The 15,959-nt window shown below is 38.8% G+C and overlaps 1 protein-coding gene across 11 annotated transcripts in view; it reads left to right on the forward strand.

Annotated features, from left to right (window-relative positions):
- NFIA (nuclear factor I A) overlaps nt 1-15,959 on the forward strand; it is a 773,858-nt gene that overhangs the window by 668,694 nt on the left and 89,205 nt on the right. For 7 of the 11 annotated variants that reach the window (XM_086953183.1, XM_086953198.1, XM_086953177.1 and 4 more), the window contains exon 7: nt 12,825-12,953. The exons of the other annotated variants lie outside the window; for them this stretch is intronic. In XM_086953183.1, the coding sequence (XP_086809309.1) occupies nt 12,825-12,953 (129 nt within the window). The remainder of the gene's footprint in view (nt 1-12,824; nt 12,954-15,959) is intronic. 11 annotated transcript variants of the gene reach the window in all.

The raw sequence follows: 15,959 nt of genomic DNA on the forward strand, positions 1-15,959 counted from the left end.
TGTTAGCTGAAAAGGAGATTGGCTGTGGATTCCCCCTCGGCTGTCACCGACCCAGCTGGACTTTGGGCAGACTTTTCTTCATCTCTCTGTTGTATCCCCCTCCTTCCCATTCAGCCTACCCCCTTCTCCCTCTACGCTCCTTTTGTTCTCGTCTTCTATCCCTTTTATGTTTTTCTGTTGAGACCTAGCTATTTGACCCATGCCCAGTGAAGCTACCTGATAGCTGAAGAGGAGATGGGCTACGGATTCCCTCCCGGCCGTCACCTACCCAGTCGGACCATGGGCAGACCTTCCCTTCGTCTCTCCGTTGTATCTATATCCTACCCTTTTTCCCCTACCCACCTTCCCTTCCTCACTCCATTTTCCTTTTCTTTCATGCTCCTTAAAAGTTTTTACTGGTATCTTTGGTAACTTGTAACTGATGTATGTTTGCAACTATGTGGAACCTTATGTAAAGCGCTCTGATACCTTCTGGTCTAGCCAGCGCTATAGAAAACTCTTTAAATTAAATTAAATTCAATTAAATCAGCAGGGACACTTGTGAGGCAATTCAGATGGTCTGGTCCTAAAGAAGCAGGATCAAGACTGCTCTGCTTCTGGCTGGCCTCTGCCTAGAGTGGCATCGTGGGCGAATACAGAAGGACTGGAATGTGGTCACCTTCCTAGAATGCTTGAATTTACCTCCGGCACTGGTAATTACTCGTAGCTACAATCCAGGCCATAGCCTCCTCAATGCTACTCTGAGAGTCCAGCAACCTGGCGATGACCTGCAGAAGATAAGGGATGCAGTAATATGGCATCTCCTTACCAACCTTTAACGCTCCCCGTTGTAGAATAAAGTACCACAACTGAAGTTTGGAACATGTCATTGTCTCGGAAGTACAGTCATTGCAGTCAAGTTAAGTGTAGAATATTTCTTGCGAATGCTACGAGTGGCCAGTTGGGCCAGCACGTTTTGCCTACTTACAGTATCCTTTTGCCCCATGCTATGATGTTGCACAATACACAGGCATCCTGAGTTGCCTTCTGAAAACTAACTAAAATCAGCAATTAAGGGAAACATTATGTATGTCTGAATTTGCACATTCACCATGTCTCTTATGAAAATGAATGTGTGAGTTTACGTTAGTCACAGAGTGAACCCAGTCTTATCCCCTGCTTGATCTAACAGAATGTTGTTTCCGTCTGCCACTCTCACTTTATTGTACATGCAGTGTTCTAAATGATTTCTAATAACTCGATAGATTTCGGAAAATTAAAACTTCTTAGAAAAACCATTATGTGATCACACAGTTTACAGCAATTATAAATCCATGAAGGCATCAGCATATGGTGCAGAAATCATTCTTTCACTTTTAAAAGCCAATCAAAGGCAAGACTCCCAGAAAGCAACATTAACCACAAATTTTAAAAAAACCTGCAAGCATCCTCACCTATTTGTGTTGAAAAGGGTTTCAAGCATGTACGTATTAGTATATGTAAAATGTTTGAAAAGGCTAATCCTACAGCTAATAAATGCCACATTTTTGGTTTAAGATTTTGAGTCAAATTCAAGAAATGGAAAGCTAACACCACCGTGCATTCAGGGTGATATCACTGGTATTTGACCAAGAAGCTTTCTTGGTAATGCCCTGTGACCAGCAGTGCAATGCACATATACTATTTGTCCACATTATCACACCTGAAAACCAGGAGGAAATCAAATGAATTAAATAGTTAACCGAAAAAATAATTCCTTGTCATGAATTCGCGGAGGGAGGGAGAGGGAGAGAGAGAGAGATCTTGTTATGCTTTGACAAATACCCCACAGCACCTGTTCACAGCACTTCATAGGTATAGTTGAATTAAAGATCCCTAAGGTACTCTTGCTGACTCTTTGGTGGCTTGGCTGAGCGGTGGAAGGCAGGAAACAATATAAATACAGAAAATAGTATATTACATAATAAAAAATGGTAATGGCCATACAATCATATGTTTTTAAACAAAACACACGAAATTAAAAAAATAGAAGCTACTTGACCTCAAGTGGAACAATATCTCAAGTGGAATATAATGTGGGCAGCAGTCCAACAGTCAAATATAAGGATAAACCCTATGTATTGAAGCCTATTAAACCATTTCTGATGGGATTATGGAAAAACTCAGGGTCTAGAATAGTGCACCAGTGACTGTCCTGACACAACAATGGCATACATGACAATCCCCTTAACTGAAACTGTCCTAGCATTAAAAATAGTTGCTGGTAACTCAGTTTCCTGGCCAAGATTTGATGTCAGAAATGGTATTCCCCCTCATGTCTCACACCTCATATCACATGACAATAATGTGGCAACACCTACGTAATCATACCACAGGAAATACGGATAATATCACAGTATGCCATGATAAGTTTGCCTGTTATGTCAAAATGGAACCAGTCATTGAAAAGTATTTGAATCCGTTTAATTTCTTCCTTTGTAAACTGTAGACTTGTGCATATGCTTGTGAAGATTGATGATCAATTACACATCACCTAAATTGTGTGTGTTGACTTATTTGTAAAAGGTGGAATCCAAGGGGAGTATACCATCCCTCTAAGGTGTATTATGGTATGGTCAATGTAATTGTTGGATTTTAGTCAGAGGCTGTCTGCCATGATAATGTAAAAATTCTAAAATGTGGCCTATTAATTTCTTCCCAATTTCAAATTGCATTAATGTGCATTTATCATAGATATCTCCTCCTATGTATAGTAAGATCCAACATTGTGAGTAAACTTTCTTAAGATAAGCTTTTGACCTTAATGGAGTTTTTATTTTAGTTAAAACCTTTTCTGGAAGTCAAAACAATCCAACGGGCTAAATCAAGAGGCCGTATCCAGTGAGCCGACTTTGAGGTCAGGCAACCACAAATTGAAGGTGTTGTTAAAAAAAGACACAGCTACAATAAAAGAATCTTTGTGTTAATGAGTGTTTGTGTTGACCGCTCTTCAGCTTGAGTTAGGTGGATGCTGATCAAGACGGCTCCTCAGGATTTATCTAAGACTGCTTTATCAATACACTATTGACTTATAGATCTTCAGCCCTGTTTCCAACAATTCCAATCAGTTTCAGGATAGCTGTAGGGGTAGTTACAGTAAAGGTGCCAATATCCTTATTATTCCTCTCTCTTCCAGTGAGATTAGGGGCAGTCCTGAATGGGTTCTCAAAGTGTACATGTGTGCCTTACTTCCCCTTTCCTTAAAGTTGGACCTCACACAGTGTTTATTAATATTGGTCATATGGGTTTAGAATTGTCACAGAGTGCTTTCTGCAGATTCCAAGAAGATAAAGGCCACCCTTGCAGAGTCACCCCCTATGTTCAACCAGTGATCCTGCTACAAGGCTAGTTATTCAATGTTCTGCACTCTAAAGGTATTTCTCCTTTGCTGTACACCAAGGTGAAGGCCTCCTGAGGTAAAATGAATCTGTGGAAAAAGCAATGAAGAACATTAATGAAAGTGAACTTAATTTCTTACTTAGGAGCCCCAGTCAAAGCTCTGGAAATCTCCTACTTAACCCTTTATTGTGCAGGTTGACTTTGAAGCCCCTCTGCATATCTTAATCAGAGTGCTCTCCACCACCCCATATTTTTTTTAAACATGATTTTATTGTCGTTCTCCATATAGATTTAGCCAAAGATAATACACAGCAGATAATACACAGCATATGATATGCTTGCAAGTACCGCCATAAGAACTTTTCTATAATTTGGAAAACCGTTCCATCCTCCCTTCCAGAATAACAGAAAAATCAGTAACCAAGTCTCCGCATTAAGAATTAACCTATACCTGGATTGTGTGGTGACAGTTTCAATAAAGTCAATATATTATCAATCTTCCAGCACAGTCAGTGGAACATGTTAAACGCTTTTAAAAATGCTTTTAAGAGCAAACTCCCAACTCCAATATTGTAATAAAGTTCCCTTCTGTGACAGCCTACCTGTGTACAGATACCTGGCTGAGTTTGACAGTAGCCTCACTTTCTTTGCCCGCACGCATGGTCACGTGCAACCAGCCAAGAGCCTCTAACCCCAGCTTCACAGCAATTAACTTTATTTTAAACCAGCTTGCAATGGGAGTTTGCTCTTAAAACCATTTTACCACAGCTTACTCTAAGTGAGATTCAGTCAGAGAGACTCAATCACAACAGAGATCCAAACACCGGGTGGTCCAAAAGCAGAAAATCTAGGGTGGCTGAAGAGAATCAAATCCTCATTCTTCATAGTTTGGTCACTATAATATTTATCCATACTTCTTCCAAACTTTCTGGGAGGTGTAGTCTGGTATGATTTTAAACCAGTTGCCTGATCTGTTTTAGGGTGATGGCACGTTTTGATTTTTCTTGAGTTGTTTTCAAGTGTGATAGTAGTCTGTAAATAAAGTGTATTCGCTTTGCAACTTTTGACTGAAAGTTGTACATTTCCTACCCTTGCCGTGATGGCTTTTAACAGCATTTGTAACATTACCTGTTAATTAAGGTCAAGGACCACTGTGCTCATTGATGCAGGGAATATTTACTATGAATGAGGTCATTATTGCCAATTTACCACAGTGCTGTGTGTTTTCTTCTTGTGCATGGTCAGCAAATAAAAAGCATAGTTTTTCTGCACACTAACTTGCACAATACTTAAGCGATTGGGGAACCCGTGTGCTTTATCACCACAGTAGCAATAGCCGTTATATTACTGTTACTCTAAATGTGCATCAGGTAGCATATTCATACCGGAACCAGCATTGGTAAAGGCAATAGTTTTCACCTTTAAAAGATGAATGCTGATCTATTGGTTTTGCCAGTGCTTCTTTGAATTGCCGCTTTTGCATCACTGTGCATCACTCTTGCTAACATGACATGGATAGTTTGTGCTTTTTTGCACATTTGCACACACATAGGGCACATTTTTTAATATCAAGAAACCAAATTGCATGTGTGCACATGCCCACAATTGCATTCTGAAACTCCGGTGGCCATTTCGGTATTATTTACTTTATCGTTCTCACATAGCAAACAAACAGGGCTGATATCCTGTCTATGTTACTACAAGTGTATTATAACCTCTGGCACATATATTAATAACACTTAGTAAGTAACTAGTAATAAATCAGGCCATTGGCTTCGATCTGCTGATGAGAGGAGAGTGGGAGTGGGGCAAAGCCAGTTGTAGTGGGTCACAGTGAGTTGCAAGTTCAGCAGAAGAAGACTTGTGCTTGACTGCCCAGCCCTGTATGCCTCTTATGGGCTTCTGCCTTTTACATAGGCAGAATGAAATTGTAGCATTTTATTTCCACTCCAACAATATTTAATTGTTGAAGTGAATTGTGCATACCCTTAGTAGTGCTCCGAAGCACTGTCCTGAGCAGTGCAAAGCACAATGCGAGTCTCATTAAACTGACCTACCATAGAAGTAGAATAAAAAGTTCCTCCCTGTCACAAAGTATGTGTTATAATTCCTCATTGAGTACTTTGAACTTAGTAGGGGGACAAGAACAAGACAGGCACACAAAGTTCCAAATTGTACACGGGTTTGATTCTTAAAATCTCATACGTTTGTTTAGTTAAAAAAATTAAAAGCAACTGCTAATCTTTCTTTTGGATTTAAATATCCCAGAATTGAATAAATTGAGCAAGGCACAACTTCCAGAAGAGCCCCATGTCATATGTTAAACTATCAGCTGAGCAAGGCCTTTAGCCAACAGCATTATGCGTTCTAGTTCTTATATTTTTGCTATTAGCATTGTAGGGGAGGGCTCAAAATTCCCATAATGAAAAGAAAGTGACATTGGCTTCTGAATTATCAGTATGGATAGGGATATGGTTTGTGAGCTATAGAGAGTGACTGTGGGGCATGGACATAGATGTGGGTGCTAGAGAGAATGTGGGGTTTGTGAGTGGCTCCATTGCATAGAAGTGGGTGCATTGCCTGGGCGTTGATGCATGCCTTTAAAGGGCCTGGAAGTGGATGCTGGGCAAGAAAATGGATGAAGCACATGCAAGTGGGATGGTTGTGACAATGTGAGTGATCTTAGAGGCTGTTTGAATAGAGATGATGTGATTGTGTAGAAAGTAACCGTGGAAGAGACAAGTGTACTTCAGCAGCGTGAGTTTGGAAGAAGTGATTGGAGATTCTGAGATGAACGGGATTGGTCAGTAAAGTAGTCTGTATTCAGCTGAAGTGACTGCTCTGCAAAAGTAAGTACAGACTTGGTTCTGTTATTTTTTTGGCATGCCCAATTAATTTGTTTGTTATTTGAGTTGATATGTCTCATTCTATCTGATATTCGAAGCTCCTAAAAAAATTGAAGGGACTCTTACAAATTTTGCTTAGGAGTGATTGACTTCTTTGGTTGAATGTTAACCGATAGCCACGCCCATAAAACAAGAAGTGTACATCCATTACAGTTTGCCTTTCATTGATTGTGGAAAGAAGAAAAACAAAAACGTACTTCTTGCCCTTTCTGATGTCCTACACTGTTGCAAAAGAGGAAGGTAGTTCATAAAGCAGAGGTCAACCACAGTAACAACAGTCCCTAGCCGGAAAGTTAAAAATAAGGTAGCTGGAAAGATAGGAAGAACAGTACACCAAGCAGGAGGTAAAAGATTAATTGAAAGGGATATCTGAATTTAGAGAAGAGTGTGTGCCCCTTTCAAATGTTTGTCTACACTTTTTTATTGAAAAATATGAATTTTGAATTCTGACACTGCTGAGAATGTGTTATATTAAAAATGCTGCACTAGTCTGGTTCATATTTATGACAGTCCTCTACATGGTGGCGCTGTCTGCCTATTTTAAAACATAAGCAGTCCATTTAACATTGTAAAATGCATAAATCATAATACCAGCAGCTCCAGGCCTTACTTTCTGCTGGTGATTGGCTGGAATAGCCCATACGTTGCATTTGCAGGCTTTTGAAGGTAAGAAGGTAGCATTGGTACTGGCATTTGGCAGTGCTGGTAGTGAGAGTAGATGGTGAACGTGGCAGTGGCCACCCGGAAAATATCTTTGGCCCTAACACTTACTTTTGCTACAAATTAAGCACTGGGTTAGCCAGTTTTATTGTTATAATAGCCAGCATTATTGTGGTCATGTGTTAACGGCAAGAATATTTTCAAATGGAATTCGACTTCTCGTCCAGTTGATTGACTGTAGAAGTCTGCATGTAATATTTTGATAATTAGCAGGGTGCAGTTAAAAATCAGCCTTGGATTGAAGAATTCACTTTCGATCTTCCAGACAAGAAGGCATTTACAAGTATATACAATGCAATTATAATGTGATTTAAACTTATACTGGCTGTTTGATGACATGCCTTTAAGGAATGTTGACCCATTTCAAAAGATTATCAATGCTAGGAAGCTATAAGAGAATAGCCTTTGAAATAATGCTTACTCATCTGATCCTCTCACAAAGGGCTAGTAATTTATTTGCATATGGCTCAGCATGTTTCTTGCTGGAGGAGTTAGTGCATGTTTGTTGTTGATAAGTCTTGATATATGTATATATTGTTAAACTAGACTTCTTGGTCGGATCCTAATGTCCGGTGAACTCATTTGTGGCTAACGGCATTACAGTTTTACTAATTCTTCTGATCTTTATAAGTTCGTTTTTCAATTAAGTCATTGTTGAACGTAAAATGTAATTTTGTTTATGTTCCTATATTTTACTACAAGCAAGTATCATGTACTGGCTGACAGTTGAAGGGTCACAAAAGATAATGCTGATTTTTAGGAGACCCTACTAATTGTTATATGGAACGTACTTTGTTGTATGGTTTAAATACAACTAATATTAAGCCGCCAAATTGTTTTTTTTTTACATACAAATGATCCTTTTGTACAAACTATAACCAGTGCTGGGCTTCAAGGTGCGGCATAAAAAGTATGCACTCTAGCACATTTTGTCATTTTACACTTTGAATAGTAAATGTGATACATCATGGTTATATGCCTGAAAGCCTTACACAGGGAATCCGTGCGCTGTGCATTAGGGTCCTGAATGGGAAGGATGTAAGGAGAAGGATTATGTGAGGTCTGACCGGCGCATCAGTTGTCAGTCAGTCATGCAGTAACAATACTAGTATATACTCGTATTGCACTTTTGTCTGTAGCGCCCTCCCCACTGCAAACAAGCCAGGTTTGCAGCTTCAGCTACAGCACAGAGCTCTTTGCTACCCCTACTGAAGCTGTCAAACAGCATGTTGTATTTGTGCTTGCATATGGACATTTAGCAGAATGTCACACCGCTGATGCATTAACTGAGTATGAAACGATATTCGAAATATTCAGTTGGGGCATTGTTTAAACTCGATCTCATACCAATATTGAAATTTCTAAGCAACTAATTTTTCTGCTCTGTTTTTTCTTCTTTTTTTTATGAACTTGTGGTTTCTTTCTGAAAGTAACATAACAACAAATACATTTCTTTTTAGAAACTTAGGGCCTGATTTAGATCTTGGTGGACAGTTTACTTTGTTACGACGGTGACGGATATCCCGTCCGCCGAAATATAAATCCCATAGGATATAATGGGATCTATATTTTGCTGGACAGGATATCCGTCACCGTTGTTACGTAGTAACCCATCCGCCAAGATCTAAATCAGGCCATAGTTTTTAGTTGGGAACAACATAAATGCCTTTCTATGTTTATCTGTTGCAAACCTTTCCTAAAAATGTAAACAACTCAGCCTTGAAGTGGCGTAAAGCTCATTGCAAAAGAGACATCCCCCTGTAAATTCTAGTGTCAGTAAAATATAAGCTAAAGGAGTAACACAAGATTCTAATACACGTCACTTTTACACCTTTGTCATCTCACTTCCACCTTGCACCAGCTAATAAGAGCTACAAGTTTCCAAACTTTTCATACATACTTTCTGTAGCAAATGAGAAGCAATGCCAGCAGAAGAGACTGGCAAAACCAAATTGCAGTATACAGCCTTAATTTAACCTAATATTGCACACAATAGGGCTAGATTGGTTGTTTGAATGAAGGATTTAGTATTTGAAGTTTTTCGTTCTTATGGATATGGTCCCAGAGGGATGAGGCACTGAAAAGAACAGCGCATAGTGTCACTTCTTCTTAGGTTCTTCTCTTGCATGCACTGCTTGATGTTTTTTTCTTTATTTATGTATTAACAGTTTAATAAATGTTTGAATTGTGCTGTCAGAACATGCAACTTATAACCTGCTAGTGCAACATAGTCTGTGAATAACCCTAACCTGCTTTGCGCTTTGCTGCCTAATGTTGACTGTCACTCCCCCCCACCCCCCTAAAGGACAACATGCAGAATTGGAGAAAAAAAGTACCGCTCTTCTTGTTGATTGGTTCTTGGTCACTTACAGAATTAAAATATTGAAATCATAACAGATTAATGTGAAAAAAGGCAGCTATGTTACTTGCAGTGCAAGCCTGCATACTACTCCCAATATACATAATATATGTGACAGAAAAGATTTAACCTATTGTTCTTATTACTAAATTTAAATTCTAAATTGTGACAACATTGTCGAACAAGCAGGGGAAATCGTTGCAAACATTTTTAAATTCAATATCAACCACGGTAGCGTTCTTGAAAAACAAGTTCTAAAACTGGGCTCAATTCCACTGAGTTCTACAAATCTGTTTGCATTGGATTGTTTTCAATTTCATGTTCTAGAATTGCTCTATTAGCTCATAGTTTTATTTCTTATGCTGGTTAAATCACTTTTTGTCTTAAAAAGAACATCTTTAAATACTGGGATCTCTTACACATTAGAAGAAAAACCCACGCTCACTGCCAATTGAATAACCTATACTTGAAATCCACATATACATTTCTGTTATACTTTAGAAATAAATATAATCTAATGCATGCAGACATCTTAATAAAAACTACAGATATAGAAACAACCTTTTGTGGGGGGTTCCACATTGAGACTCTATGGGTTATCCTCTTATCACTGATGGGTGGTACATTTTAAAGAGACTACCATCCTCATGCAATTCTACATGTTATGGAAAACTGGGACTAAATATAAATGAACCCCTGCTTTCCATTACCTACTTTAAATAAAGCTTGGCTGTTCTGAAAATTACTAACTCAGCACCAGTTTTACAATCTTCTGCAGAGGTGTCAAATTACTGTCTGCAAATCTTCCAATATTGAGTTACAGACACTCCATCTGCATAACTCCGTCCTCGTCATTGTGCATTATGGGCACAGTATAATGCAGTTGCACGCTTGTTGAGAGCCCAACAAAACATATAAGCATAGACTGTGCAAGCACTGAAGGACTCAACATTAAATATTTCTTCTTCTGGTGAATAATGCCCATAGGGTAAGACGGAATGATTTTGCTGCTGGGCTTTTACCCTCTCTAAAATAACTTTATTGATCATAGAGCTTAAGGGGTTCAATGCGGACCAGGTCAAGCCCCCACTCACTGAATATTACACAATATATTTGACCTGACCCTTATGTATGGAGCCGATGACTTATGACCTCATGTGGTGTGTATGTATTCACTACGTCTTTATGTAATACACTGGCACTTGTCAAAGTCTGCCAACATTGGTCCCTGCTCTCTTATGCGTCGTGTCCCCTAACTGTACTCATCTTAGTGTGTTGTGTAACATAGATCATTCTAGACTATTGTGAAAAGAATCAACACATGTACTATACAAAGAGATGGACAGAAAAAGTGTACAAATGTATGGAGTGCCTCACGGAAGTAACCCCATGGAGTCCACTGATAGGTTCTCACCAGTGGACTCTGGTTCTCATCATTAGCACTTCCATACCAAACAAAAAAGTGTGAAGACAAAAAACAATTATATCTACATATGCAGTGTGCAAGTGCGGTGAGCAAATACTATCCCTAATCAGTCAGTTGTAATTTGCTGATAAGATAAGCTATAGGACGTGTCTCCCTATTGTTTAATTCCTGACCCCAAACAATGTGAGACCTACTACTATTAGGACCACCTTGTTATGTTAAAAATGAGCTAAACCATCACTAGCTACTATTCTTTATTCTATGCCGTGGGTTTGCTCGGTTAAAAGACACTCAGTTGCCTTCTAATTTTAGAGGGCCAACATGTTTAATTGCCTTAGATGATTTTTGGCAATTTCTTAAGGGCAAGGGTCAGTTCTCACCTTTCTGCTGTGATTCAGTGGTCAATGAGTACCCCTATGGTGCCCAGTATGGGCATACCGGTGACCCTTTGTTTGTGATCTTTTTCGCGTCTTTATCCCCTGCTACCATCGGTTAGTCAAGTGAGTAATAGGACGGCGTGTTTCCTCCGTGTACGGATGAGGAAACACGCCGTCCTATTACTCACCTTACTAACCGATGTTAGCAGGGGATAAAGACCGCGAAAAAGATCACGAACAAAGGGTGACCGGTATGCGCATACTGGCCACCATAGCGGTACCCATTGACCGCTGAATGAAAGCAGAAAGGTGAGAACTGACCCTTGCCCTGAAGACATTGCCAAAAAATAATCTAAGGCAATGAAACATGTTGGCCCTCTAAAATTAGAAGGCAACCTAGTGTCTTTTAACCGAGCAAACCCACGGCATAGAATAAAGAATAGTAGCTATTGATGGTTTAGCTCATTTTTAACATAACAAGGTGGTCCTAATAGCAGTAGGTCTCACATTGTTCGGGGTCAGGAATTGAGCAATAGGAAGACACGTCCTATAGCTTATCTCATCAGCTAATTACAACTCACTGATTAGGGATAGTATTTGCTCACCGCACTTGCACACTGCATATATAGATATAAATTGTTTTTGTCTTCACACTTTTTTGTTTGGTATGGAAGTGCTAATGATGAGAACCAGAGTCCACTGGTGAGAACCTATCAGTGGACTCCCATGGGGTTACTTCTGTGAGGCACTCCATACCTTTGTACACTTTTTTGTCTATCTCTTTGTATAGTACATGTGTTGATTGTTTTCACAATAATGTAGAATGATCTATGTTACACAACACACTGAGACGAGTACAGTTAGGGAACACGATGCATAAGAGAGCAGGGACCAATGTTGGCAAACTTTGGACTTTGACAAGTCACAGTGTATTACATAAAGACATAGTGAATACATACACACATGTGGTCATAAGTCATCCCCTCTAAAATAAACCAGGAGTGTCTAGTAATTTGAAGAATGAAATTAAGCAATGACAGAAATTGTATAATGGTCAGAAGTGTTTAGTAAGACGAAGGCTGTGTTTGCAATAGTTTCTTAGACGAAGACCAGAGTATGAAAATATATGCTGACCTTATATCTGTAAACATACATTTTGTTTTATACATGGATGACTATTTGTGCCATGCTCATGATTCCATTGTATGAGTTAGAGCTAGCGCCAAGCTACTGTTGATAAAGAACTCCGTTTTCATAAGTTAAGTTTCATAGTAATCATATAGGAAGTGGAAAATCAAGAGCAAGTTTAAACCAAGTTTAAAAAGGCTGAACTTATAGATAGGAAGTTTGGTATGTCCTAAAACTTCAAATGTTAATTAGTTCACTTAGGCCAGCCTCGGTTCAACAATCAGTCCATGCTCTTGAGTCAACATTTGGCATTTTTCAGTGCTTAGTCTGAACACATTATTGTCATGCGGTTTTGATTTAATTCTTAAATTAACCTAATTTTAAAAACCTTACCATGAACCAAGAAGAGCGTTATTTCATTTGAGGAATTCTATTTCTATTTCAATTCGTTTGTCCTTTTGGTCCATCTTGCTGCTTCTGCACCCCATTCACCTTGCTGTCGTTCCATTACTTAGCATTATTAAATTGCACTTATCAATCATTCTTGCCAGGAATGCCATCGCCTACTACATTAAAGAAGTCAGAGAAGTCTGGTTTCAGCAGTCCCTCGCCTTCGCAGACCTCCTCCCTTGGAACGGCTTTCACACAACATCATCGACCTGTCATTACAGGACCCAGAGGTGAGGCTGTCATCAGGAGCCCCTCCCCAAAAGCAGGTTGATCTCTGCTTACCGTGTAGTTCTTCAGGTTTCCTTCTGTAAATTTCCCTAGTTTAGTCCTATAAAATCATACGGTTTTAACACCAGAATCACATTTTGTCTGGGCTTTGCAATTTCATGTATAAGTGCTAGTTCCCAAAATATTTAGGGAGCATACGAGCAATGAAATCAAATTAAGCATGACTTATTGTCTTGCTTTACACTATATGACTTGTTCCCACTAATAATGTGCTATCATGATGAAAAGTTTTCTGTCTTGGAGAGACTGCTCCACATAAATTAATCCACAGCATGTCCTCTGGTCTTGATCATAGCCAAACTCATACATTCCCAGCAGTAAAATATACAAGGATTTCCGTTTCACTCTAAAGTGAGCTGAAGCCTTTAAAATGATTTTGACTCTATTGGTAGGAGGCATAATTTAATTGTTGATGTCTGCTTACCCAGTGCCTCATATTAGCCAATCCATAGATTTGCGTATCATTTTCCCGAAAGTACATTTGTCAAAGAATTAAAGAGCTGTGATTCTCCTGTATATGTTATAAGTGAAAATAATGTCATTTTGGAAGCTTTTGAGCACTAAAGCATGCACCTTCATAATTCACACCAGGTGCTGTGTGTACTTCAAACATTTTACCTCTGATGTGGAATCAGTTTTCCAAAAGTTGGACATTAGAAGAAAAACTCTTATCTTGTAAGATAGATTGTTGCATTCCAATAGTTTCCTTCTAATTCTAAAAGATATCCTGAACAACTCTGCTCTAACTGGATCTTTAATCATTTCAAACTAACAGAAGGTCTACTCCCCATAGATTATGTTTGAGGGCACAAGTTCAAAGTCAAGCATCTTCAAAAGTACAGTAAGGGTAAATGGGGATTGTTCTAGACCTTAAGGTGGCCGCGTTCACAGCAAAGTTTGATTCATGAGAAAACTAAGCAAAAAAACTTAACCTAATTGATTGGCTACTATTTACATTGTACTAATGGTGTTGCAACTGCCTTATTGTCTCTTCTGTTGATTGCTATTAATTGTAACCTGGGGAAGGAAGAAGGCTATAACTAACTACATTAAGAAGATCTAGAAGATGTTTTTCAGTGTTTACTAATATGTGCTTTGAGTTATGGCAGAACAGGCCAAAGAGTTCGAACAATAGTTTGTGCAAGTAACAACTATTGTTCTTGCTAAAGATACCTGTATTTGCTGTCCCCGTTAGGTATTGAGAGATACATGTTTATTCAACGAATGATTATAACTTACCTGAGGGTTTGCAAGACAGATTCTGAAGATGTCTAGATGTAAAGACATTGCTTTAAGGCATTATTATTCTTTTATATCAATTGTCACTTGTGTACTTGTACCTAAAAAAAGCTGTGGCGTGGATTACATTTATTTTAATTCTTTAATTTATGTTGTGTATCACTTCATCCTCTTATTAAAAGGCCCAGAACTAGTAAATGGATTCTTTGCTAACTTTATGAAATATGCAGCTAAAGACTGATCATTTTAATACTTAAGACCTGAGGTTTTCCCATGGAATTGAAGACCAAAAAAACATGCAATCCTTTACTTTGAACATTTGGTGCTATACATAGGTTTACAGACTGCACATCCTGACATTCTTTGACATGACTATGAGTTTCAGGCGTGAAGAACAGTCAGCATAAAACAAACTCACAAAAAAGTTAAAAACACGAAAGATGACTGGGAAATCTAGCAGAAGATACAAACAACACAATAGTGAGGAGTAACATTTTATTTTGGTGAGGGAGGAGAGTGCATGTGTGTGTGTGTGTGTGCACTTCTTGTGCGCATACAAGCCCTTTAAGCAATGCACCACTTCTCAAGTTCTGTACTCTTTTGTTTGTGTGCAGGTTTGACTAGTTTTGAAGTATCAGGAGTTTGCTTAAATTTCCCCAAACCTTAATTTTAATAATTTGTGGCCAGTCATGAATCATTGATTATCAAGAGTACAGTCAAGGCTTTTGATTTAGAACTGCAAATTGATTTGCCCACAGAGACATATGCTTGTGTTTATTTGAGAAGTAACAAGATAGCTTTCTTGACATTAAATCACAGGGATATGACCAGTACAGCGAACTTAGAGGTCTTGGAGCAATAAGTAGGTATGAAACAGTGAAATCATTTATACAAACCAAGAGAGGGTAATTGATTTTGCATTGCAAAATTGTCTAGCTGGATCGAAGGTCTGAAACAAAATAATGTAATGGATCTAAATAGAGTAAAATGCAGGCTATGGGGTTGCATTTCATAAAATTTGCACACGCATACTAGTGCTTCATGGATCCATCTTATTTAGCTCTCCTGCCACACTGAGGTTTCCAGATCCTCTAGCAATTAAGTGAACTAACCACATCGCTATCCCTTTATGTCAATGTTTGCGGTTATTTAGGCCGGTTTTATATTTGAGCTATCCAAATACTTGTTAGTACTACCAGCTAGTCACTGGCAATCCATTTAGGCATACTCTGTTGCAGTAGCAGTGAAAGAATATAGATGCTCGGTCAAATTTCTTTAGGACTACTGTGGCAACTCCCCAACATTACACCCTTCCCTTGCACTGTCTCATTTGTGGGGAAAATGGGTGTCTTTACATTGCTGCATAATCTATTTTTAGTAGTATGCTATCATACTGTTTAGTAGTCTGGCACAGATGCAGGTGCATTCAATAATGCAAAGGAATGGCATGTTTTGTATTCTTGTAAACAATCTGTATCAGGCTGCTACATTCTGATTGGGTCTGGACAGTCAATAGCTACTTAGAAGGTTTTAGCGGAGGCTCCCTATACAAGTCATAGGAGAAGGAGTGAATAAAACTCCTTTACTGAAAATGTTATGTGTTGTTATACTAGGAGTAAGTTTGTTGTTCTTCCTGCATGTGAAGGTGCCTGTTGCTGCTGCTTCTATCCAGATGACCCAAAGCAGGGCTTTTTTCTGCTGTCAGAAGC

This window comes from Lissotriton vulgaris, chromosome 1_1, assembly GCF_964263255.1.
Source record: "Lissotriton vulgaris chromosome 1_1, aLisVul1.2, whole genome shotgun sequence".
NCBI classification, from domain to species: Eukaryota; Metazoa; Chordata; class Amphibia; order Caudata; family Salamandridae; genus Lissotriton; species Lissotriton vulgaris.